Source organism: Nesoenas mayeri (assembly GCF_963082525.1).
Source record: "Nesoenas mayeri genome assembly, chromosome: 20".
Taxonomy (NCBI): domain Eukaryota; kingdom Metazoa; phylum Chordata; class Aves; order Columbiformes; family Columbidae; genus Nesoenas; species Nesoenas mayeri.
In genome coordinates this window covers 10,258,655-10,285,382 of record NC_137569.1, presented here as the reverse complement: position 1 = coordinate 10,285,382, position 26,728 = coordinate 10,258,655, and the positions used below count along the sequence as shown (strand labels likewise).

The window sequence follows — 26,728 nt, the reverse complement described above, 5'->3', positions numbered from 1 at the left end:
TATATGTCTATGTAGATATATATACAGATATAGGCATCTGTATGTATATATATAAATATTTATAGCTTGCAAACACAAAATCCAAGCCTGAAGTTAAGATGGGTAAAACAAAATGCCTGCTTTTAAATTAGAATTTTAATGTAATAAGTAGCTGAGAAATTCAAGGTAATGAAGTTAATCCAGAGGATGCTGTAACACTAGAGATAGAGGAATAATACAGTCAACTGTACTAATATGGGACTGTTGCTATATAGTAAAGAAAATAAATAAATTAAAAAGTCAGCTAAGAAATATGTTGACGAAAAAGTTCCAAAAATCCATAGGTTTAAATTCTATTTCCATATGGAAAAAAAAGTATTAAAGCTGCCAACCGATCTGTGGTGATGCCAGAGACCAGGAAAGGTTAAGGGAATTTAGGAAGGTTGCAAAAGTGGAAAAGCGCAGTATTAATGGGTGACTTCAATCATCACCACACAGACAGGGCACATGTGGTAGAGACCTGACCAAAATGCAGCTTTAGGGGTTTTTATTGACCTCTTTATGGAGCAAGTTGGAGAAACCTCCGAAGCAGATGCAATCCCGCATAGCACAAGGGGTTTCTGGTTTAAGATAGATTATTTCCGTAATAGTGACCACGAAATATTAAAATTCCCCTCCTCATAGCAAGGGAAAATTAAAAAGAAAACAACACCACCCTCAAACCGTAAAAAATTCTAAGAATAAAGAGAGTAGTTAGTTAAACATTTTAGAAAGCAACTGAGAAGGGTGATACAGAAATTGTTCCGAGGTCTCCTGCTAGAGGCTCAGGGTAAAGTTACACCATGGAGCAAGGGAGCCCAGTGGTGAACAGCAAAGGAGAGGAGAAGTTACACCATGGAGCAAGAGAGCCCAGTGGTGAACAGCAAAGGAGAGGAGAAAAAGAAGAGAGGGAGGAAAAGGCACCTCTGAAAGCTGAACTTGCATCCCAAGGATGGAGCAGAGCAGACTGACCCCGGCGAGCGGACACCGGCCAGAAGAGAACGTGCCAGGAGCTCCCGCACAACCAATCCGGCCGTTTTCAACACATTGGAGCAGGAAGCCTAGTAGCGAGTTTCTGTGGCTAACAAAGAACATAAAGAATGAAAGATGCACTCCAAAAATTTGCCAAACAAGCGAAATGAATTGTTTCCACCATGGTTCACTACCGAGAAGCCAGGAAGTTCCCCTGCCGGGCATTTCAGCGTGTTCATAAATTACTCGGGAAAGGGGAAATTAATGAGGTGACAAAATTTGCAGATGAAACAATATTATTATACTTTTTTGAATTATCAGATCTCAAGCTGATTGTGAGGACTCGCACCAAGGGTCTCGGGCTGCCTGGCGCATGGTTTAATGAGCAATGAGATGCCAACAGCTCCCAGCTCCTCCCGGCCACACGTGCTCACCAGCCTTGGCCTCTCCCCAGGCTCATTTCACTTATGGAAACATCAAAAAATGAACCTAGCAAATAAAGTCAAGCATTTTCTGCAGAGTTGGACATGTTTGGGAAAGAGTTTCACGAGCACTGGAGCCAGAGGAAGTGAGGGAAGAGTTGAGACATGGAAAGTAGAAGCAGCGCAAAGCAGTAATGAGGGAAGGAATAGAGAGAAGCAAGTTTCCTTCCTTCCAGCAACAAGCAGCCACCCTTTGGGATGTGCTGTACGTGGAACTGCAGCTTGAACATTTGTGATAAACCGACAGCTGAAATTAAGGGAGTGCAGCATCTCCCTTATGAGGAAAGGCTGAGGGAGCTGGGGCTCTGGAGCTGGACAAGAGGACACTGAGGGGGGACTCATTAATGTTTACAGATATCTAAAGGGTGAGTGTCAGGAGGATGGAGCCAGGCTCTTCTCGGTGACAACCAGTGACAGGACAAGGGGTAATGGGTTCAAACTGGAACACAGGAGGTTCCACTTAAAGATGAGAAGAAACTTGTTCCCGGTGAGGGTGTCAGAGCCTGGCCCAGGCTGCCCAGGGGGTTGTGGAGTCTCCTTCTGTGCAGACATTCCAACCCGCCTGGACACCTTCCTGTGTAACCTCATCTGGGTGTTCCTGCTCCATGGGGGGATTGCACTGGATGAGCTTTCCAGGGCCCTTCCAACCCCTGACATTCTGGGATTCTGTGATTCTGTGAAGGTGACGTGCCTGGGAAACAGTCATTCTGATTGTAAGGACAAAATGATAGGCTTGAGAATAGCTAATTCAACTCAGAGAAGATCCTGGAATCATTCCAGAACATTTTCTGAAAGCATCGCACTATTCGTGTTCACTGCATATATATTTCTTTTTTCTGGAAGGGATAGGAAAAGAGGACAGGGGAATACTGTCTGTGATACACAGTGCATTTGGTAATGGCCACTCTACCTCAAAATGAAAAAATGTAAAAAATACAGAGGTAGCAAATGTAGATGGATAGCAACAAGGTGTGGAATAGGTTGCGTGTAAGTAGAGTCTAGGATGCTCCACTCAGAAGAGGACAGAGTGTTGTAAAATTGTGAATATTGTAAATAATATAGAGTTCACTGCTCTTCATAATGCAAGGATCAAACCACTGCCAAGTAAAAGGTTGAAAGTGAACAAAAAATGTTCTTTTCACAGCCCCAGAGCTACATTCCCTGATGAAAGATGATGTGGAGGTGTAACAGATCTGGAAAGCCGTGTGGGCAAGATCCGTCCCAGCTCACACCCAAGTGTCCTGAGTGTCACCTCCGGCTCAGGTGGCCCCAAAGCCACTGCTGGGGTCTGGGAGGACAAACCCACCTTGATCTGTTTCCACTGGGCTTTTTCTCCTACCTTGAAGCATCTACCATATTATACATAAAAGTCATCTGCACAGAAGACAACATTTTGGAGGGACCAAGTTTAACAGCATGAACTGTATTCCCTGAAGAAATAAACATTGTCACAAATCTCTTATTTTTCACTTTTAGGTAAAGACACCTTTGACTTCACATTCTCCCATAAATGTAAGAAAATTATGCTTTTAAAGCCAGCAAAGAAAGTCCCTCTTCTACACAAAAAATTCTGACGTGGAGGGAAATGGTGACAAATGAAACCATTTCTGAAGGCAGGTACCCACGCTGCTCCGTGCGCCGATGGAAAAGGTTCAGCGCTATCTAATACACTAATAAACAACTTACATGGAATTAAACTCTTGACTCAAGCTTTCATACTTCCTTTAAATCTGGCTCCAGGCTTTGATGTCCAATAATTAAACCGATCAGGTGGTTTAGCAAGGCCGGGTTATCGTGCTATCTCTGCAGGAGCTGCAGTGCCATCGCTCTCCGTTGGCCTCAGCTCCTTCCTCTGCACGTTTGCGAGGTTGCTGGGCACCGTGGAACAGCGAAGATGCAACACAATAATCTGGATTTGCTCGGCTCCAGACACTGTTATGTCCATATAAACACTGACTGAGCACTGTCCAAGTAAGACTGGAACGGTTTTAGCAGGCAATAATAAAGAGAAAAGGCATTATCAGCTTGACTTTTGTTCAGTTATCCGAATTTACAACCTTGGTTTCTCATTTGATCCTGACCTTCTAGTCGATAGCGGGCAAAAGTACATCGCGTTGGTGTGGGATTGCAAAGCAGCCGTCCCCTCGCTTTGTGATGGGATCGCACCACGGCGATGGAGCCAGCTTATCGTGATCGGCAGATCAGAACAGTGAGCTCTGAGGATGCACAACGACGCTGGGTACTGGCTGAGCCCATCTTAGGAGAGCGTATCACATCGGGCTTCAAGCAGCAAAACTGCTTCCTAGTTTGCTTAATGTAGAATCTTAATTATTGCATTTTAGTCATAAATTCCTTTATGGTTTGTATCTTATATATACTGAAAACTTTTTTTTTTCTATGTTGCTCTGCATCGAGCCAGAGCAGCGGCAAACACTGAGTTTATAACACTTGGATTGAATTTTTTGGGGGGGCTAAATGTTTTCAGTGAAAGAATCACAGAATCCCATAGTGTCAGGGGTTGGAAGGGACCTGGAAAGCTCACCCAGTGCAATCCCCCCATGGAGCAGGAACACCCAGATGAGGTTACACAGGAAGGTGTCCAGGCGGGTTGGAATGTCTGCACAGAAGGAGACTCCATAACCCCCTGGGCAGCCTGGGCCAGGCTCTGCCACCCTCACCAGGAACAAGTTTCTTCTCAAATTTAAGTGGAACCTCCTGTGTTCCAGTTTGTACCCATTGCCCCTTGTCCTGTCACTGGTTGTCACCCAGAAGAGCCTGGCTCCATCCTCCTGACACTCCCCCCTTCCATATTGATCCCCATGAATGAGTCCCCCCTCAGTGTCCTCTTGTCCAGCTCCAGAGCCCCAGCTCCCTCAGCCTTTCCTCACACGGGAGATGCTCCACTCCCTTCAGCATCTTGGTGGCTGCGCTGGACTCTCTCCAGCAGTTCCCTGTCCTGCTGGAACTGAGGGGCCACAACTGGACACAAGATTCCAGGTGTGGTCTCCCCAGGGCAGAGCAGAGGGGCAGGAGAACCTCTCTGACCTACTGACCACCCCCTTCTAATTGGCCTCACCATTGGCCATTGTGGACCTTCATTGTGGACCAGTACCATTGGCCTCACCTCAGTGTTTGATGATGTCACATTTCCAGACATCTCTGTTGACACAAGTTGTGTCTTTGGGGAGAGAGTTCAGAGAAATTAGTGCTTTTTTTCCATTTGATTCTCTGAGGAACTTTTAATGAATGACCTGAGATGATAATATGATTAAGTGAGGGCTCTGTGCATGTGGGCCGGACACCAAGGTCTTGCAATAAATGAATAGAAGAGCAGAGGAAATCAGGCACTAGAGAAGGCAGTTACTGAAATGAAGGGGAAATACATGGACTGATGCTTATTTTGTTAAATCATGGTGGAAAACAAAGGAAAACAGAACAGCCAAATGAAGAGAAACTCAAGGATATCAGCAGACAGGTGCAGCCTGGGTGGAAATGACGGATCTATTTTTCCCTGTTAATATCTCTGAAAGGCGGTTGGATTCCTGAATTTACTCTGAGCTCTGGCACAACACCAAAATTTAAAGATGAAAGAGAAATTACTTTGAAACTAAAATTTTTCCCTCTCCACCAGTGCTCACAGCCATATTCTGTGCAGAAATCAATGCTGGACTCGACCTAATGAAGTGAGCTCTTATTTTCCTACCAGATGACATTTCTGCTTTAAAACCTGCCTGATTTGTATATTGTAAATCTTCATCACTGCCACAGTTACAAACAAAATGACCCAGATTCCTTCAAAGCTGATGAACACATCGCTTGGTCGGGCCTAACAAGAAGAATAACTTCAATTAAAAAATCTGATAAATAAGGTATTTCAGTTGCTCCTTTAGTCCAGCATGTTTAATTTCTCAATTGAAGAGAGAAAAGGAAATTTGATAAAGATGCACTTTCTTAATTAAAAATTCAGGTATGGTAACAGCCAGCTTCAAATATTTATATGGACAAGACTCCACACACTTTAGTATCCACAGGTGAGGCACTATTTGAAGAATAAATCAGAATGGCATTCGATATGCACATACATCATTCTGGTTTCTTCACCCTGCTCTAATCGCATAAGTTTAATCATTTAAATGGAACTGAAACAACATAATTTAAGAACTGCCTATTTAACTGGCAAAGTCAATCAAATGGGGAGAAACTTGGATCACTTCTCCCTGCCAATCTTGCTGTAGATAACACAAAGTCCTGCACCACCATAAATAACGTCAAAAGCAGAGCGATCAGCTCTGATGTCTTGGCCACGTGGGAGCAAAGGACATTTTATTACATCCAGATATAGTCACAGACACCGATATAACACCAGAGCACATGGCTCAGAAAATACTCCAAGGATGAGGGACTTGCACCCTTGAAAGCACCGACTCTAAAAACAACCAAAGGTCGATGGAAGGACAGTGTCACGGGGAAATAGCAGTGTGATAGTGTGGTCAAAAGGTCAAATGTGATCCTCTGAGTAGAGTTTAGCCTGAGGAGACCAAAGATCACAGGGATTGCCATAGTGGATCAAAGGAAATCTTTCACACAGGCCCAAGCTACAGACTGGGCTGTATGGCCATGAGACAGCCAGACCATCACCAACCTCTCCAGATATCGTGGTCCCTCTACCAGAAGAAAGAAAACCTACAATCGCACACAAAATCTTCCTAAATCCTCTATGAGAATGGAAAAATGCCAAAAAAAATCCCCAAAGATCTTCAGTGCCAGCAGCTTTCACCCAGGTTCTCCAGGGCTTTCCAGGTCCTACATAAACTTTAGAGCAGCACAGGAATATTCACAAAACATCTCCAGTTCTTCGGCTCACCTGCTGAAATCCATGTTCAGACAGATGCATAACCAGACCTTCTAAGCTGTTAATAATCTCTCAAAGTGCTTGACATGGTCAACAGAATTAAACAACCATAAGGAAGTTTGCCTTCCTGGAAACCTCAGGCTTCCCATTACCTCATTCTTGTTTCCTCAAAGCAGTGTGTCCACCCATAAATACCACTGTTTTCATTTTACCTTTTTTCCCCCTCACTTCATAAATCATGGCACAAGGATCAGGTTACTGCTGTGGAAGAAGGAAAAAAGTTTACCATCATTAAGCTGCCTTCTTTGAGATGCACGTTGTCCATATGTGTGTATTCTGTTGCGTAAGAATGGATTGATTCTTCATTGTGGACCTGCAACTCATCCCAACCACAAGACTTTGGTGGATGTGGAGACAGCAGTTAATGTGGATTCGTACAACACATCTCAAAACAGGCAATTACTATCACGTTATCTTATTTTATTCTTCAAATGGCAATCCACATCCATATTCAGAAGGTAACTCCAAGCAGTCATTCCCTCTCTGGCTCTCCCCACATGTCCGTGGGTTGGGGCGGCTCAAGCATTTTAGACTCATCTGCAAACCACAATCTGCCTCATTTGGCACCATTCCTGGGAGCATCTGCAACGGTACCAAGGTTACCAGAGCTCCACATGCCAGCTCTGCAGATGCCAAGAATGGAGACGTCCTCTGGAGAGGCCATTATACAACTTGACCTTCAATGGAATCTACTGATGGCTGGAGGCACGAACACTTCGGCAGTATCAGAACATCTCCTGATACAATATGTGATGCAATTACTGGTATCACTGCGCCTCGTTATCTCACAGTTGATGATACAAATGAACAGAGGCCACCGGGCAGGTTTGGTTCTGCGCAGGCAGGAAGGAGATGGTCTGCTTGACATCAAACATCTGAGGAGACATTCCGCTTCGTCCATGAACGTCTGGGGTTGGCTGGGGGGAATGGAAAGGCTATTTTCTGGCTCCAACAAAATTGAGATATGACCTCAGGAAAGCATATAAGAAACCTTATCTGGGAAGGGGGAATCAAGACGCTGGATGTCAGACAATTAGTAGTGGGTCTTTCCCGCCCTCTGGCAGAACTTGCTACCAGGAAACTCACATTTAAGAACACGGTTAGAATGATAAACAAGATGCCACAGGCTCATGTTATCACGCTGTCTGGATGGTGAGACCCTGCTTAAGATCTGATGCTGAGACAGAGGTCATCACTCTTTCACCAAAGCTCCATACAGAATTTTAGGACCACAGGGTCAAAGAAAAATGTAAATCCTTCAGATGGCCAGAAATAGTTGCTCAGGTATGTGTGCTGATGTAATCTATACGTTACGGCACATCAGTCCCAGTGAACAATCACTGAAATGTGGGTCTCTGGAGGGACAACAGGTCTGAGATGAGACAGGCTTCTCCTAATAACAACCATTATCTGGCACTGAAATCTAGAGGGTCAGCGGACAGACTGGAGCAAATGCCGTGACTTCTGTGTGAGCTGGCCCACGATGGGCAAACTCCTCTGATAACTCTGACTTCAGTGTCTCGGCCTGTCCTGCCGTCTGCAGGGTCACCACAAACGCATCTCACCTTGTCTTGCAGGCTTTCAGGGGAAGGAGGGTTAGACAGACATCAGTTGATCCTTCAGACTACAGAACCAAGGATGTGTTTACCAGGAATGATAGGACCAGGCTGGGCTCCAGGCAATGGAGCCAGTCCTTGTTGGCATCTGAGGAGAAGCAGTCGATTTTGCAAACCCCATGGCTTCTCCAATCTGTCCCCTCAGCTCTTGTCCCCCATTTCCCATTTGTGGTCCGCCAGCTGAAGCCGTTTGCTACCCCTGACGTGTTCGGCGTTCCCCACGCCGGGCTCCCGCCGGGCACGCTGGATTCCCAAGCTCCACGCCTTACAACGGAACAGACAGGACCTCAGAACATCTTGTTTGGCATTACCTGGACAATTTTAAAATGCCAATGGTATGGTTGGCAAGGGTTTGGAACTATTTTTGACTTAACACATCAACTAGCCCTCCTAGTGACCAAATTCCTGATGTTCTCAGGTGATCATGATGCACTCCCTAGGCAAGAAGAGAGGTATTATAGACCTGCAAAAGTCCCGCCTTTCTCTAATGCATAGAGAGACTCTTATTTCAACCACAGGAATATCTGACTGTTATTGAGATCTGGTTATTACAAAGTGAAGCCAACACCCGGAGCACATATGCCACCCAAACGCTCTGGTAGGTACCAAAGAGCCAGAGTCTGTATCCAAAATGGGGATGAGGAAGGGCAGAAATGGCAGAAACGGGTGGAAGGAGTAAGACCTGGATTATATCCAGTCTGGAGCACAGGAGCTGGGATTGCAAGGTGCACTCGAAGGTTTAGGTATAAAGAATTGTCAGTGTTTTGCCACAGGTTCTATTAGATAATTCAGCATTGGCTAATGTTAGACAGGAATAATTCCTGACAAATGCACTCAATATTGGGGTCTTTCTTCCCATGCCAAAGATTTAGGATTCCTACAAAATTTAAGTAGCACAAGAGTTCTTGCCTGACTTACAGACATGGTGTGTCCTACTAGTCCAAAGTCTATTGCCCTTGAATAAGGTCTTCCATAAAGAAGACACTACAGGAGAAACTGAGATCTAATGTAACTCTCAAGAAATACTTGAAAAATTATAAAAGGGTATCAAGCATATTTCACTATATATTCCTCTTTAGGAAGACAAGATTTCTAAAGCCCCACTGGCTGAACCGAGCCAGGAGTCACAGGAGACACATGCAGTGTTGCCCATCGAGCAATTCTCACTATTCCTGAAGAGCTGGAACAAAGTCATTTTATCCACTGAGGCAAAACTGGTACCGGTTATTTAACAGCCACTGATGGAATCTTATCCCATGTATTATTTCCAGTTGTTTTTTGAACTTCTCTAAACTTTCAGCATCCTCAGCAGTTCCTGCAGCAAGGAACCTCCAGCTGAATTGTGCACTATGAACAGTGCTTCTTTCGGTCCTTTTGAACCCGGCACTACCATGTGACATCCCAGTGTTTTCATACTGAGAGAGATTAAGAGTCAAGCCCTGTTCATGACTCTCTGTATTTTTTTCATGTCACCCTTTGGCTGTCCATTTTCCAGCCAGAAGAATATTAGGCAAGAACCTCACACAGTATCCAACATGGGGATGTATCTTCGTTAATACAAGAGCATAAAAATAAAGCAAAAATATGCATTTTGGAAATTCAGCTATACCTACCCAAATGTTACAGCTCTTGACTTCTTCACATCCATTTATTACACCCTGCATTATAGTTCCTACCAGCTTGCTCCATACGGATTTTACAGCACACTGGTCTGGGCTTTTGTGGATGACTTGGAGCCCAGAGATAAACTCATATCACATCAGCCACCTTCCAGTGATTTTAAACAAGATACATAATTAATGATTAAATGATTTCACCCTCCACACCTCTCAGGTGAACACCGTCTGATCCCAGCGATAATGTTAATTTTGTCTATCTACATCAGCATCTCATCTACAGACATTTCAGCTTGAGACAGATGAAAGCACAAAAAGAATTGCATTTGTTTTTCTGTCATTGCTTTGGCTGCCCTAAGTGCATCTTTTACATTTCAGGTTTGTGTAGGTCCTACAGACTGCCAGGCAAACTTTCTGCTTCTGATGTGGCTGAAGAGTACCTGTTATTAGTTATCTCATCATTTGCACGTTACTTCTGGTTTCCTCTTCTCACTGTGTTTTTACCTTCTTCCTCTTTTTTCTCATTTTATATATATATATTATTTTTTTGCTTTCCCAGGATGCTTTCATGTACTTTCTTACCCTTTTCTTTAGGTATGTTTGATACCCTTTTAGAGTATTTCTTGAGAGTTACATTAGCTCTCAATTCCTCCTGTAGTGTCTTTCCGTACCTCAATGCCAGCTGCAAGGATGCAACTCTTAGTTGGCCTCTCAGATTCTTTTTAACAACCTTCTGCCATTTCTCGTAACTCCCCTTTCTGAATTAAAACATAATCGCGAAGAACTTTTTGGCCTCTCAGTCAACATCTCTGCAGGAACAGAACACATGGATGTCACTGTTAGAGAGCGTCTTTTCAACAGCGACATTTTGAATGAGCCACTGGGGATGGCCAAGGTCAGTGTTGCTTCTCCCTGTCCTGGTTCCATGGCCGGCAGCTCTCTGAAGTGGGATGGATGTCATTGAAGGTTCCCATGACCCTTGATCCCCTTCAGCCCACCAAAGTCACCGGCCAGTTGAGGGTTCCGCAATGTCACATGGAGCCAAGATGCTCACACTCCGCCAGAGAAACCTGGGGCTGGTTTCCTCGGGGAAGGCCGAGCATGGACCTGTCCCACGGGCATTCCCTGGGCTTGGTTTTACGGAGAAAGCAACCGCCAAAGAGGTGACCAGCGATGGAGCACGAACACTCGGGCTGGCACCAACTCAGGCCACGACCAGGTGTAACTGCTGTAAACAACACACAGCGATTTCTCAACCAAGAACCTACATGAATTATTGCAATGATCTTTTTTAATGTCCTGCTTGTAGGAGCTGCATGTTGTACAAGGACATGGGGTTCGTCCATCACTCAAATCAGATATCTGTATTGCTCGTAGAGGTACGTGCTTTGTACAAAGTTTGCAGACAACAGTTTCTGGTACAGCCATCTTCCTTTTGGGAGACAAAACAGAGGACAGATGTACTCGAAGGAGGCAATAGAAAGAGCAGATGATCATGGAGAAGGATGGAGGAGAGCAAAGTGTTAGAAACAAGTCACAGAATCACAGAATCATTTCGTTTGGAAAAGCCACTAAAGATCATCCAGACCAACCATAACCCACCCCTGGCACTGCCCCATGTCCTGAGAACCTCATGTCCGTCTGTCCAGCCCTCCAGGGATGGTGACTCCAGCACTGCCCTGGGCAGCCTGTTCCAATGCCCCACAGCCCTTTGGGGAAGAAATTGTTCCCCAGATCCAACCTCAACCTCCCCTGGCGCAACTTGAGGCTGTTTCCTCTGGTCCTATGCCACCAGACATTGGTCTAAACAATTTTGTGCACCAATAGTGGTCAAGAAGACCACATACAGAAAAATAACAAGAATAAACAGTGTTCTGAGCAAAAGGGAAGATGAAAATGATAAAAGATAAAAGAAACTTCAGAGAGCAGATGGGTAGAAAAAAATAGCTGAGTGGAACTATATGACTTGAGGTGTCTTATATGAATGAGACCAGAGAAATAGAATAACGGGGAACACAGTGACATTTTTTGGCCCTGAGGAAATGTTTAGACAGAAATCTCTGGTGTTGACATTCAGGGATATATGTGCACCCAGAGCATGGCTGGAAATGAGGACCACTATTCAAATAAGGTATTTATGGAACAAAAGAGTAACTGAGGTGCAGCATGACAAGCGGAAAAGGGGGAACCCTCCTAGCCTTCAAGATCTTCATGAGGTTCCACTTCTTTTGGAATAAAACTGGCTTAGTGAATAAAGTTATTAAGATAATTTTGCAAGTATTGTGATTCAGGACTGAAGCAGTAACAGATACACACGACGGCTCTCTCACTGCTTTAAAACATGGCCAGGGCAGGGTTTCTGAAGTTGTATTTCTACACTAGATGGTGGTCTAAACAGATTATCTTGCTAAGCATTAATTAAAATTGACATCGGGGGTGACAGGAATTGCCACCATGCCCTCTTCATTATTTGACTTGAGGGTGCTCCCTGTTTTTAAACAATTTGAAAGCAACATTTTTGTGCAGAATCCTGCACAAAATGCAACTAATGAAAGAACCAACATTCTCCCATCACAACCCAGATCTCCTTGGTTGGCTCTTCTGCTCTCCCATGTGGGAATCTCCCCAAATCCTCTTTTGGTGTCTTCCCCACCCCTGCTCTGCTCTGATATTGGGCTTTTGTCAGGAAAACAACGTCCCATCTGTAATAGGACCAGAGTGCTACTTATTACTCATATCTGGATCGAACTCAGTCCCAATGTCTCCCCAGGTTCCTGCAGCGTGTCCCGTCCCCAGCTGAACAGAGACCCCGTGGAAAAACAGTTCCCGACGGGGTTAGATGTAGGACATCCAAATTCTGTTCTGTCGTGCAATTTTGAACAAGAATTCACATACCTTTTGTCAAACGATGGCAAATTTAATCCCCAAACTGCTTACTTACATTCAAAATTAACATATAATAACTGAACTTGGTAAAAAACTTGTGTTTAATGGAGTTTATGGTTTAATTCCACTCCCTAGTCTTAATTTCTGTATATGACCATCTGTTCCATTTCTGCCACTGTCCCGACGCTGTGCACAGTAATACGCATTAGATTAACCCATTCAGTCCCTGGAGACCAAATTACCGAGATGAAGAATAAAAGAGAGATCAAAGTGCCGCTAATGCCCTTAACTCACCCTTTCGGGTTAGGGAAGCAACAAGGTGAGAATCCATCTGTTGATGGAGGCAGATGATTCATGTCTCAAGCTGCAGAGGAAGAGGATACACACCCAAAATCTGTGATAATTTGAACGAGGTGGCTGCGGGGGGAAGAGAATCTTCCACTTCAACCTGGCGATCTGTTCCAGGAGCAGCACACACAACCTCCGCACTCGCCAGACAAGATTCTCTCTGCTACTTTGGAACACCAACCCGTTTGTTATAGCGCCTTGTTTGGAGGTAAAACCAACCCCTGACGCTCCTTAAAGAAAGAGGAAAAGGTCCCAACTGACTCTTGGCCGCCGGGCGCCCAGGCTGTGCTGGCAGTGAGCCCGAAGCTCCCAGGCGTGAGATGTGATCACAGAATCACAGAATCGACCGGGTTGGAAAAGCCCTCAGAGATCATCCAGTCCAACCCTTGGTTCAACTCCAGTCCATTGACTAGATCATGGCACTAAGTGCCATGTCCAATCTCAGCTGAAAAACCTCCAGGGCCGGTGAGTCCAGCACCTCCCTGGGCAGCCATTCCAATGCCTGACCACTCTCTGCACAGAATTGCTCTCTAATCTCCAGCCTCAATTTCCCCTGGCAGAGTTGAAGCCCATGGCCCCTTGTCCTATTGCTGATGCCTGGAGAAGAGCCCAATCCCCACCTGGCTAGAACTGCCCTTCAGGTAGTTCTAGAGAGAGCTGAGCTCACCTCTGAGCCTCCTCTTCTCCAGACTAAACAAGCCCAGCTCCCTCAGCCTCTCCCCATAGGGCTTGTGTTCCAGTCCCTTCCCCAGTCTCGTTGCTCTTCTCTGGACCCGCTCCAGCACTTCAATCTCTTTCCTGAGCTGAGGGGCCCAGAACTGAACACAGCACTCCAGGTGTGGCCTCCCCAGTGCAGAGCACAGGGGAAGGATCACTGCCCTTGTCCTGCTGACCACGCTGGTTTGGATACAGGACAGGATCCCATTGGCCTTCTTGGCCACCTGGGCACACTGGTGGCTCATGTTGAGCTTCCTGTCAATGAGTCCCCCCAGGTCCCTTTCTGCCTGGCTGCTCTGCAGCCACTCTGTGCCCAGCCTGGAGCGCTGCAGGGGGTTGTTGTGGCCAAAGTGCAGCACCCGGCACTTGGCCTTGTTGAGCTTCGTCCCATTGGAATGGGCCCATTTTTCCAGTCTATCCAGATCCCTCTGCAGAACCCTCCTGCCTTCCAGCAGCTCCACGCTCCCTCCCAACTTGGTGTCATCAGCAAATTTGCTGATGATGGTCTCAATCCCTTCATCTAAATCGTCAATAAAGATGTTAAACAGGACTGGACCCAACACTGACCCCTGGGGGACACCACTAGTGACTGGCCACCAGCTGGATGCTGGTGATTCCTTAACGCAGTGTCATGGGCAAATGAAAGGCAGCACGACATCCCTGTTCCTTACAGCCGGGGAAATAGGGGGAAAATAAACAGGTGTTTAAAAAAATAAACCGCGGAACTGAGAGAAGAGAGACTACCATGACCATCCACGCCATTTCTGCCTATTTTATAGCCTGTGCTCCTACCTGTGTCTAATCTCCAGACCCAGAATGAAAACCCAAAAGTGTCCTAAAATATGCATGTGCACTGCTCGAGTGTGATATATCCCCCGTACTGAGGTTCGGCTGACAAGTCTGCTCTGTTTGTGAATCAAAGTTTTGTATATTTGACCCTCGGCAACCCCTGCAACACTAATTTCATGATACTGAAGACACCCAGACCTGAAGATGAAACCACCCTGCACATTTTCCATTGCACTGATTTGTTACTCTTGTCCTTTTAGGTTCAAATTTGCTCATTTTCAGACTAAGACTTTTGGGGAAAGTCCATGGCAAACATTTAGGCATATTTGAGAGCTCTATGCCTGGAAAATTACAGAGATAGGATACATAAAAATGCATGCCAATTTTTGTTCCAAATAAAGTCTAATCCACCAGAGCTCCCTTTGATCATACAAAGTTTGTGATGTTTGTATGATTTGGATTATTCTGAAAGTTTTCATTTGAAAATATGGGATTTGTATGCGATTCCGAACAGACTTCCATAATCTGTACAAAATGCCTGGTAAAGCTGCATGGAGGCACAGAACAAAAAGTGATTTCTCTAATGGTTCAGCACCGTTCAGCCCCCAAACCCAGCCTGGCCACAGCAACCGGGAACAACTGGGGCCAGTGTCCCCCTGTCATCGCACCCCTCTCCCCGTTTATCTTTGGGAAATCACACAGAACCCCAGAATGTCAGGGGTTGAAGGGCCCTGGAAAGCTCATCCAGTGCAATCCCCCCATGGAGCAGGAACACCCAGATGAGGTTACACAGGAAGGTGTCCAGGCGGGTTGGAATGTCTGCACAGAAGGAGACTCCACAACCCCCCTGGGCAGCCTGGGCCAGGCTCTGACACCCTCACCCCAACAAGTTTCTTCTCATCTTTAAGTGGAACCTCCTGTGTTCCAGTTTGCACCCATTGCCTCTTGTCCTGTCACTGGTTGTCACCAGCAGAGCCTGGCTCCATCCTCCTGACACTCCCCCTTTCCATATTGATCCCCAGGAATGAGTCCCCCCTCAGTGTCCTCTTGTCCAGCTCCAGAGCCCCAGCTCCCTCAGCCTTTCCTCACACGGGAGATGCTCCACAATGTCCCCTTGCTCCTTGGCTCTGTCCCCACTGGCTGTGCATGGTGCTGGTCGCTCCCTCAGCGCTGTGGGTTTAACCTGCCAACCGCTGCACTTGGCTTTGCTGCTTCTCTTCAGCCCCGCGCCATGAAATCACTTGGGCCACCAGAGCTGTGGCCTTTTTAATACTGAAAATCTTCATTTCAGGGTGGGTCTGCACCTACACGTGTCATAAATAATTCCAGCAGGATGACGACCAGCGCCAGATGGTGCATGGAGAGCATTCAAGAAACATGCGAGGTGGCGGAAGATTTAGGTTTAAAGTCCTTCAAACTCCTTTTTAAACAGAGAGCAGCGTCCCACCGCACACTTTCCGACTGGGAAAGAGCCAGCACGCGGAGCTCCAGCCCAGGCTCTGCCTGTGCCCAGGACGGGGACAGAGGTTCAGAAACAGCCGCTAAGCTCAGCTTTTCCCAGCACGTAATTCCAGCTCACACTCCTCATTCTGATCTGTGTTTCAGTGTCTCACCTTTCAGATACACCCTACACTAATACTGTGTTAACCCACACTGCAGGTTATACTGTATCCTACACTATCCTATAATAATGCTCTGTGTCCAAATTTTAAAAGATCTGCCTGACCCACGTAGTGTCCCGCACACTATTTGTCTTGAGTTACTGCTGCCTTTTCAACTCAATGCCCTGTGTGGTTCCCAAGACAACTTCTCCTTTCCTGAGCAGTATCTATGTCACATCTAAAGACATTTTTTAGGCTGTAAGAGCCATTCTCACTGTTCCACTTTAGTGCAATTTCCCATTTTAAAGGTTTGTGTCCAAGTTCCACTTTTTGGCACTTAGGCAGCGAATTCCCTTATTCTGCAGTCAATACAACGGGCTCAATTCTCGCCAGCTTTTGAGTCAGTTCTTGCACGTTTCTTAACGCTAAGTCAAGAATCTCTTTCTGTGTACTCTAGTACTACCTGTTCCAAGAGGCAGAAACTGCTTCTTTGAACTCACCCTTATTGTGCTATCAGACCAGTTTATTCACAGGTAATTTAAGTCGCCATTATCATTTCGTTAGACTTTCCCACTTCTTTGATCTCTGTCAACATTATGCACTCAACATCCTTTTGTTGATCCAGGAGCCAGCAGTATAGAAGACGACTAATATATTTACTTTCTTATGGGCTGGGAGCGTAACCCTCTCTAAGCAGTTAAGTAGGTGATTATAACTCTCCAATCACACTCTGCGTTGCAACATCGGAAACACTCTCCATTTCCAGGATGATCACGTTGCAGCAATTCCAGTGGTTAATTAGCATTGGTGTTAGAAACATGCACCATGATTCTTTTCTGAATATGTTTGATTTTCAGCTTTTGAATCGTGCACAACACCCAAAAATGATGATTTGGGATCGTCCTCTGATTTTCACTTATTCCACCCTAACTAGATGATTGACTTTGACTTTTATATTTCTAACAATTTATTTCTTTGAGGGGTAAGAAGATAACCCTTGCTTTGGGGTTCAGAGCCTTGAGGGAGTTTGTTCTGTGTTCTCATGGGTTTTTCCTGCAGTCATAAGCTAAAACAACGTGCTTGGTGGGTAAATGCGCGTTGACTTTCTCCTCCAGTCAAGTAACTATGAAACTGCTGAGATTACATGGAAATGAAACAGAAGTATCATGAGAGTTGCGATAAAATAACGCATGTTGGGAAAACTGATTATATACTTTTATCTACTTGCTAAATAAAACTGTTGCACTGTTCTACGCATCAATAAGGTTTTTCTACACGTGGGAATGTGAAGTGATTGATCTCTGCTTTGCCTTCTCTATAGGAGAGTATTTGAGTTCAAGTCTCTCCAGTGGCTCTGGAAAGACTTTGATTTCCAGGACTTCTCTTATTTTCCTGTCTGTGTTCAAACAAACACCGTCAACTCTCTCCAGTATCACATGGAGACTGAGCTTTGGCCAAGAAGGAAACTAAGATTTATGCCCTGAAATCCACTAAAAGAATAGCGAAAATAGCGAAAGTGGGGGCTGTAAAAATTGCATTAGCGATGATATTAAAGGGAGTTGATCTGGGAAACAACGACAGGAGCTGCAGTTCAGAGGGCACACGGGCTCATGGGCTGCTCATGGTTTGCCAGTTGTCAGTGAGATCCAAGGATGTTCTTTCTCACCTACTTGTCTAAAGGGTTTGGTTCTTTCACCGCTAAGGGTGGGCAGTTTTCTGACTTCTTGGGGTCTTTTTGCATAGAATCACAGAACAGTTTGTGTTGAAGGGCCCTTCCCAGCTCCCCAGTGCCCCCCTGCCATGAGCAGGGACATCTGCACCAGCTCAGGTTGCTCAGAGCCCCGTCCAGCCTGGCCTGGGATGTCTCCAGGGATGGTTCAGCCACCACCTCTCTGGCCAACCTGGGCCAGGCTCTCACCACCCTCAGGGCAACAATTCCTCCTCATGTCCAGCCTGAATTTCCCTTCTTTAGTTTAAAACCATCACCCCTTATCCTATCACAACAGGCCCTGCTCAAAAGTCTGTCCCCATCTATCTTATGGGCAGAAAGTACAGAAAGGCCACAATAAAGTCTCCCTGGAGCTTCTCTTCCCCAGCTGAACACCCCAGCTCTCTCCCCTGTCCCCCAGCAGAGCTGTTCCAGCCTCGGGTCATTCCTGTGGCTCCTCTGGCCCCTCTCCAGCAGGTCCATGTGTGTCCTGTGCTGAGGACCCAGAGCTGGACCAGCACTGCAGGGGTCTCACAGAGCGGGGCAGAGGGGACAATCCCCTCGCCCTGTGCTCCCGCTCGCCGCCGCTTTCCCCAGAGCCACACAGGTCACTGCAACCAGCGCCCTCAACTTCCAGCCATTTGGAAACCGCAAGCAAGTTCCCAATGCTGTTTCTCCTGTGTGAGGCAACAGTCGACACTCAGAGCACGTGCTCTCTGAACGCGCTTGAAGCTGATTTCTGTCAGAAGTCCAAGGTGTTGGTTTTTTGACCTATAAAGTCTGAAGCAGCTCTGCCTACTTGAGAAATTCCTCTCCCTTTGCATCACCAGCGTGGTGCGAGTGCCAGAGGCAGCGCTGCGGGGCGGGCAGGGGGCAGGCAGGGAGCAGGCAGGGTGCAGGCAGGATGCAGGCAGGGTGCAGGCAGAGCACAGGCAGGTGCAGGCAGAGCACAGGCAGAGCACAGGCAGAGCATAGGCAGAGCACAGGCAGGTGCAGGCAGAGCACAGGCAGAGCACAGGCAGAGCACAGGCAGGGGTGCAGGCAGAGCACAGGCAGGGTGCAGGCAGGATGCAGGCAGGGTGCAGGCAGGGGCAGGCAGGGCAAAGGCTGCCTGCTCACCCACCACTCACTCACCAACGCAAAACCCAGAGAGCGCCCAGAGAATCGGCCACAGGGGCAAGGGGTGGAATATGACATCGTGGTTATTTTATTATAGGTAAGGAAGAGATTTTTCAAGTTGGCTTCTGAGAATGGAACACACTACGGTCAAAATCCATTTCTGTGGATGAGCCCAGAGAACGTGGCAGGGAGAGATGAAACCCAGAAAATGTTAAAATCACAGAATCATTTCAGTTGGAAAAGACCCTCAGGATCATTCAGTCCAACCATAACCCACCCCTGGCACTGCCCCGTGTCCTGACAACCTCATGTCCGTCTGTCCAGCCCTCCAGGGATGGTGACTCCACCACTGCCCTGGGCAGCCTGTTCCAATGCCCCACAGCCCTTTGGGGAAGAAATTGTTCCCAGATCCAACCTCACCCTCCCCTGGCCCAACTTGAGGCCATTTCCTCTGCTCCTGGCGCTGGCTACTTCTGGCACAAGTACATTTGGTGAGGCTCCATCACTTACGTGCCGGATTCCCTATATTAAATTAAGAATGTATTTCTAAAAGTGTACTGACCAGAACACTATGAAGATAATTACAAGTTAAAGAGACCTTTACTTGAATACAAGGCTAGTTCTGCACCACTTACCCTGAAGCGATGTCCTTACTCCGCTGCACTAGAACAACATGGCTTTGGAAACAGGCCGGGTGACCCACGTGCCCCCCGCGCTCTGCAGTTTGTGTTCCGCGATGGGCACGAGGGCCGATTGCACCTCACAGGGTCTGACAGGACACAGACCACCTACCCAAAAATGGTCTGGAAACTGGACTTCCTTAACTCATCACGATAATCATGTTAGGCACCTAAATTGTATGCACAGAACCTGTTGTGAAGGTAGATGTGACCAGGCTTAAGTTCTTTTAAATAAGAATTCCCATGACATCAAAGTCAAATGTGTGACCTAATGTTTTTGGAAGAGTGGGATGTTGACAACCACATGTAAACTGAGATGTGCCAATAAAGCCTAATTCAGGTGTATTTTATATCAGACTATCTAAATGTGAATTTAAAATAATTTCTTACTCACTTTGTACTTTAAGTTAGGGCTCTGTTTCCCATTTTGTCTCTGCAGAGGCAGGAACCCACCGCAGGATCAGGACCCAAACCATCTAAATGCCATTTTACATTCCGAGTTTCACTGTGTAGTGGCAGAATTGGAAATGGCACCATAAGACACACACGGGATGTCCCCGGCACGCTTGGCAAATCCTTCCCGGGACAAACATCCCCGACATCGTCACCTCAAACCAGACCCGGAGGATCCGGGGATCCGGCGGATCGGGATGGGACCGATCATCTGCACACACGTCGAGGGCTGAGAGCACCCCCGGCACGGGCCGGTACCTGCGTGCACTCAGGTCGGTGCTTCCCCAAGCCGCTCCGCTCCGAGGACGATTTTTTAAAGCACGAAGCCCATTTGTAAACCCAATGCTACTCACAACTTAGTAATCGAAGCACCTCGTCAGCACAGCTGTGACAGCGGGACGTCCAAACATCCCACTTTGTGTCATCCACACACATCCACACATCGCGCCACGGGATTGCAGCTCCCCGTTCCCAAAAGGGCCACGCTCTACACTTTGCGCTCGGTTGCAACACCGCTGTCGTTTTTGTAAGGAATAAATATTGACTTTGCTGGACATTGCCTCACAACAGAACAGGACCTCCAGTACATTTGTCTCAGGTATTTTTTATATATATATATATACATATATATATATATTTATAAAAATATATAGTTTTACAGCACAGCTTTCGTTCAGAGTAGTTCAAAAGGTGTGGAAAACCAGGCTTTACAAAGGTCGCAAATCACCCGTTTTCATTTTCAGCCAGGTGCCCATGTTCTAAAGCTGGCTCGACTCTATTTATTTTATTATAGGACTATACAAAATTGATTGCTTTAATTTAAATTTCCAAACTACAAACGTAATTAATATTACAACATCCCGCATTTGTCAAGTCAAGTCTGGAAAACGCCGTGCGAAAACCAAGATTGAATATTAACGCAGCCTGCTTTGTCATTCCTCGTTCTCGAGAATAAAGTGCACGACTGCCAAGCAAATTACCAGCAGAAATGACCAGGTCTTGAGAAACGGAGCTCAAACCAGCACGTGCGGGACACCAAACCGCTCAGCTCCACCTTCAACAGCATCTCATGACATGTTCTGCCGTTCTTTCCTTGGGAAAGGTCAGAAAGCAGCACTAATTTCACTTATCAAAACACACGGTGGTGACACCACAGGAAGCAGAGTCCGGGTAACATTGACCGTTCGGGTACAGGCAACACATAAGACAACAGGCAGCAGGGTGGGTAATTCCACGGGCGAGGTCTGGGTGTGTTTGAGCTGTAACAGAGCCCCGGCTGTTAGCAGGAGGGAGCAGGAAACCTTACGGATCTCACACACACACGAAAAGTCACGCTTTCCGACGGATGTTTAGCGTCCCAACGTGTGACTCAACACACTCGGCTTTATAACATCAATTAAGATACGCAATAATCTCCATGGGATCAACCGACCACAGCCAAAATCCGGCATTAATACGAGCGCGGCTACGGACCGTGACCGAGCGGAGGATGGGGCGTTTGCACAAACCAGCGAGCAGGGGCACAAAGGAGCAAAACGCGCAGGTGGACGGTTCACACACAAAGCGCCTCGTTCCTTCGCTTGGACATCTGCAGCCAGGAAATAAAATCAAACGCACTGTGCTGGGAGCTGAAGCTGAAGGAGAGACCGGGAGAGACCAGGGGAGAGACCGGGGAGAGGGCGGGAGAGGGTGAGGCAGACGGAGCGGGTAAAACAACGCTGCTCTTACCTGCAGCAGTTTTCCTTCGGCCGGAGTCACCTCGGCGACGTTCGCAAACTCCCCCTCCAGTATGATGGGCTCCACTTTGAGGGGGATCACGCGAATGATGGCTTTCTGTGCCGCCGCCCGCTCCGACTCGGCCGCCGCCGCCAGCCCCTTTTGGCCCAGTCCTGCCTGCAGCGTCGCCATGAGCAGCCAAGGCCAGAGGAGAGCCAGCTGCAGCTGGGGGCCAGCACTCATGCTACCAGCTGCAGCAGCGGGCTCGGGCCACACATACCGCTCGGGAACGCGTCCTCAGCCCGCGGCGGAGCTCCGGCCCTCGGCAAAGCTCGTCGGGTTCCCGGGCGCGCGGTCCCGGCGCCGGGGAGGTGGGAGGAGGAGGAGAGCGGGGCCAGCGCTGCTCAGCGGGCAACCGCGCCGGCTCTCGCCATCGCCGCGTCTCTTCCTCGCTGCCACGTGCTCAAAGGCCGCTGGGAGCTCAAAGGCATATTTTAAACAAACAGACACCCAAAATATCCTAGATTACGAGTCCTTCCTCCAGCAGATAAATCCGGAAAGATCGGCGAAACAGGTTGCACGCAAGAAATCAGTTCGGGGAGGCAGGAACAGCGGGGAGCGTTAGGAACTCGTCAGCCCCATGGAGACGAGGCCGGGGGAGATCTCCCCATGGACGCCGTGTCCTCGTGTCTCCTGCCCAAGCGGTGGGATGATCCACAGGTCCAAAACATCCATCTCAGGTACCCCTGAGAGACACCTCAGCTTCTTGCCAGCACTCAAGCTCTCCACCAGAGTGTTACCAGCAGTTACCGGTATCCTTCTCGGAAGTTGTGCAGGAGGTATTTATTGAATTTATGGTGAGAAGAAAGTTTGCTTCTGTATCGTCCTCTTCCAAATCGAGCGGATCCCTTCCATCTCTCTCGTGCCAGAAGCGCTTCATTCAAGTTTGGAGATCGACTTTACTTTTCTCCCAGCAATCCGCGTTCAGACTCCGGGGGCAGCTCTCCAGGATAATTAATAAGGCACAGAACTTCTCTTCATAGTTTCAAGTTCCCAGGCAAGAAAAAGGCCCCAAAACACTTCAAAAGATTAGATACTGAGCCAAGCAGATATCGAGCAAAAAGTTACAGCATATCTGGTTTCTCTTGTACAATTTCTGTGCACGCCTGAGTTCCGGGGCGGCCGCTTCCACGCGCACATTGAGGAGATCGCAACTAAAGGCCCCGCAAAATGAAACACAAAGTTCCATGGTCTGCCCAAAGGTCACATGAAACGCATCGAGGGGTCTTCAGCACTGGGAGGATTTAGACAGAGGGTATTTTCAATTAAAAGCAAAGTTGATCACGTTGCTACGAAGAGAAAAAGCGATTTAAAAGAGAAGAAAAAAGATCTGCAAACCTGTGAGGCGGCGTGGAGTCCGCGGGGGCCGGGCCGCAGGGAAACGTCGCTGTAAATCCTGGGGAAAAAGTTATTTCCAGTAGCTTAAGAAAACTACGCGGGTCTGATAATGTTTGGATTTGGCCTTATTAAAAGAAAAAAAAGCATAATAAAAAGATATGAGGAAAAGGACAAAGCGAGCTCTCCGGCAGGCGTGCGGCGGGCAGGTAGGTGCGAGCGGAGCTGCACAGCCCGAGAGAGAACCCAGCGAGATCAAAGGGAGAAAATGACTGCGGGCAGAGCTCCGGGGGCAGGCACGGCCGGGAGCCAAGTGCCCGCATGGGACCCAGAGACCTGCGGAACGACCCGAAACACCCCGGAAAAACGCCTTGGAAACACCCAAGTGTCTCCCCTTGCTCCAGCAAACGCGATGATCGGCTCCGAACGCCGAGAGCGCCAAGGAAAATAAAACCTGGACCATCCAGCAGCGCCCCGGCAGAGCGTCGCCGGGCGGGGAAGCCGCTCGGAGGGGGCAGCCAGCGGCCGGACAGCCCCGCGCCTGCTCAGGGGGGACTGAAAATGTTTAAAAAGGCTTTTTTCCAGAAAAAAAAAATCAAAATAAAAGCTTACAAGTGACGCGCTGACCGGAGCGGGCGGGCTGCGCTGCCGTGTCCTGCCGGCCGGCCGGCGCTCTCTACCTGTGACACAAAGTGAGGGTGGAGCCGCCGGAGCCACCGCCCCCGGCCCGGAGCGCGGGCTCCCCCTCCCGCCCGCCGCTGCGCCGGGCCTGGCGGGACGGGCCGCGCTGGGGAGCGGCGGAGCGGGGCCGGGAGACCGGGCGGAGCGGGTCTGGGAGACTCGGGGAGACCGCAGCCGGGAGACCCGGGCAGGGGCGGCCGGTGTGGGTCCCCGCAGGCCCGGGCAGGGCCCCGGACACCGCACCGTTCCGCTGCAGAAACTCTTGGGGAGCTGCTGGGGCTGGAGGTTCCAGGTCGGGCCGATGTCAGGGGGCTGGAATTCAGCTGATCCACTCTTTAAACCATCCAGCACCCCGCAGGTTGGGGAGTTTCTGATCCGTACCCAGAGCACGGCGGTCGATAGTCTGATGGATTTCACAAACACCTCGTTCCCTTTCACCCATTTACAGTTTCTTCCACAACATCCTCTGCAAATGATCTCCACAAAGGGGTTCAGCGAAGTCAGTAACTATTTTTTGGCCTGTAGACATTCTCCCAGGACGCTCCCAAGGGTGATCTCTATTAGTTCACAGATGCACCTCTATCACCAGCCTTGCTGCACGTAACCGACTCTGCATCCTGGGGATTCAGCAGCTGAAGGTACCACAGGCGTTCAGAGCTGGGCTGGCATGAAGCACAAAGCTCTTCCCCTTAGTTTCAGCCCGTTGGGAGCATCTAAGACTCCACATTCATCACCAAAGGGCACGTCTGCACGCGGAGGTTCTTAGGGCCGAGGATGACACGGCTCTTGGCCCAGCGCTCAGCAGGCTGGGGCCAAAAAGGTGAAGACATTTCCGTTTTCAGCCACCTCTGCTGCAGCGCTCAGAGCAGCGCGGAGCTGCCAATATGCAGGACCAAGGACAAATGGAGCAGAAAGGGAAATAACTTCCCCGTTCAACAGAATGATCAAGTGGATGATTACATACGCACTTGAGACCACCCAATAATTTGGACAAATGTTACTTTAAACTGGTACTGAGCGACTGAGCTCCAACAGCTTTTTTTCACTGTGCGGAACGGGAAAGGAACCGTTCACAAACCAAAGAGAACACTGTGGGTCAGACCTGCAGCCCCAGAGCGACAGGAAGCGTGTGGGTCAGCGTGGGATGGAGCAGACACGCGGAAATTACCACAGAAACACGGGTGACACATCTGGGGTCACGGGCTGTCGCTGCTGCGGCTCAGGAAAAGTGCATTTGGGGTTTGTTCCACGTGCAGCCAAATTAATCCAACTCCAGAGAAATTAATAAATTACACAAAGAAAGACTTCATCCACTTCTTTTTAAACTTCTGTGTGGGAATGGTTATTTGTTGATCAAAGTGTCAGCACAACCTACTGAAATGTGAAGCATTTTTTCAGCTACCACACTCTGTCATCTGTAATTTAAAACACAGGTAAACAGAAGCGCAACACCCATTTTGGTTTAAAAGTTTAATTTATTGCAGATTGCTGCAAACACGCTGCCGAAGCAGGAGTACAAAAGAACATCCTTGAGGTTAACCAAACCCACTATGCCCCCGTTCATAAAAATATCGTTAAAAACATCTTGTTACAGAAGTTATTTCTTATTATTTACGGATCTACTACATCCACGTTAAGGTGCTAAAACACTAGACATTCAATCTAGAGTTACCGAAGAGTTGTGAGGCCTTGTGCAATATTACATTTATTTCCTAAAGCAGCAAGTGCCCTTTCTCCTGTGCTCTCTCACAGCTAAAGATACATAGAGTTTACACACAAGTATATTCTTAAAGTGCTGCACTGCAGGAGATCCAGCTCCGTAACCTTGTCAAATGAGTATATTAAAAAATTTTAATACTAAGATTTCATCATTTGTCTTTAAAACCACAAAGTATTCAGATAAAAAAGTCTCTCCTAACTTAAATCTCCAAAAATAGAAAATCTTTTGGTGGTAAACAAGAGGAAGAAAGGTAAGCTAAGCAGTTCACTTTGTATTTTCTGTGAATTAAAAAGCTGGTAGCTCCCGTTTGATGAGGCCGAATTCCTGTGATCGCCATCCCCGGTGCTCCCGGCACCAACCCCACAGGACACACAGACCGGCCGCTGTTTCCACGGGATATTAAGCGATGGTCTCAAACCACATCAGCCGGGGAGCTCAGAACCAAACTCGGGTGCCAAAGCCGCACCAATGGTATCAAACGTCTTTTCCTTTTAACTACCTGGACAGTCTCATTTGGAAATGCTTTCCATGTCGTTTCACAGGAGGTGGAGGATTGGAACGTAGCACGTGCCCTTCCACCACTCACATCAACTGGAATTGCACTGCACACATGTCATATACAATAAAGAATCACAAATTCAAGGACAATCCATAGGGTGAGGCTCCACCCCACCCAAGAGCATCCTCAGATTGCATTTGTCTCGTTCGGAGTGTTGAACAATCAAAGGTTTTGTCTCAGTCCATCCTACCGCTCAGTGCTCAGCGCAGCCCGACGCCGCAGAGGCTCTGCAGGCACTGCGGTGGGCTGAGAAACTCTCTGCGCCTTCCCTGCACGTTTTGCTCAGGGCTGGCTCTCATTAAATATAAAAGCAGTATGAATATGCATGAAGCAATTACATTTATCTTTTAAGTGCTCTTTCACATGTTATTTCCCTACCAACACAAACACAGAATGGGGCCTCTTTATCCTTCAAACAGTATTTTGACATAAATAAAATCACGTAGCTATTTAAAAACTTAAGATCTACTATCAATATAGATACTATCGTATTTTAAGACTTGAAAAAGTATTTTGAAGACCTACTTAAAATAAAGTACCAAACCAACAAATTACCTAGCATTACAGATACCATTAGAATCAAAGGAAAAGTATTAAAACAGAAGAATTCCCTATGAATGTAAGCGAGGAGCTGTTGTCACGTGGAATGGGTACGCACTAGGAGCACGGCTTTAGGAAGGAAGAGCATTTGCTGGTTAATCACTCAGAAAATTAGCTCATCTTTCCTAGAGCTGCTCTCC

At 47.6% G+C, this 26,728-nt stretch overlaps 1 protein-coding gene across 1 annotated transcript in view; it reads right to left on the bottom strand.

The window, feature by feature from the left end:
• The window catches only part of RNF43 (ring finger protein 43), a gene marked incomplete at both ends in the record, with an annotated part of 60,609 nt that extends 38,733 nt beyond the window's left edge, over positions 1–21,876 (bottom strand). Inside the window, one exon of the mRNA XM_080357061.1 lies at positions 21,646–21,876. Within this exon, the coding sequence (XP_080213187.1) occupies positions 21,646–21,876 (231 nt within the window). The remainder of the gene's footprint in view (positions 1–21,645) is intronic.
• Positions 21,877–26,728: the final 4,852 nt, after the last annotated feature.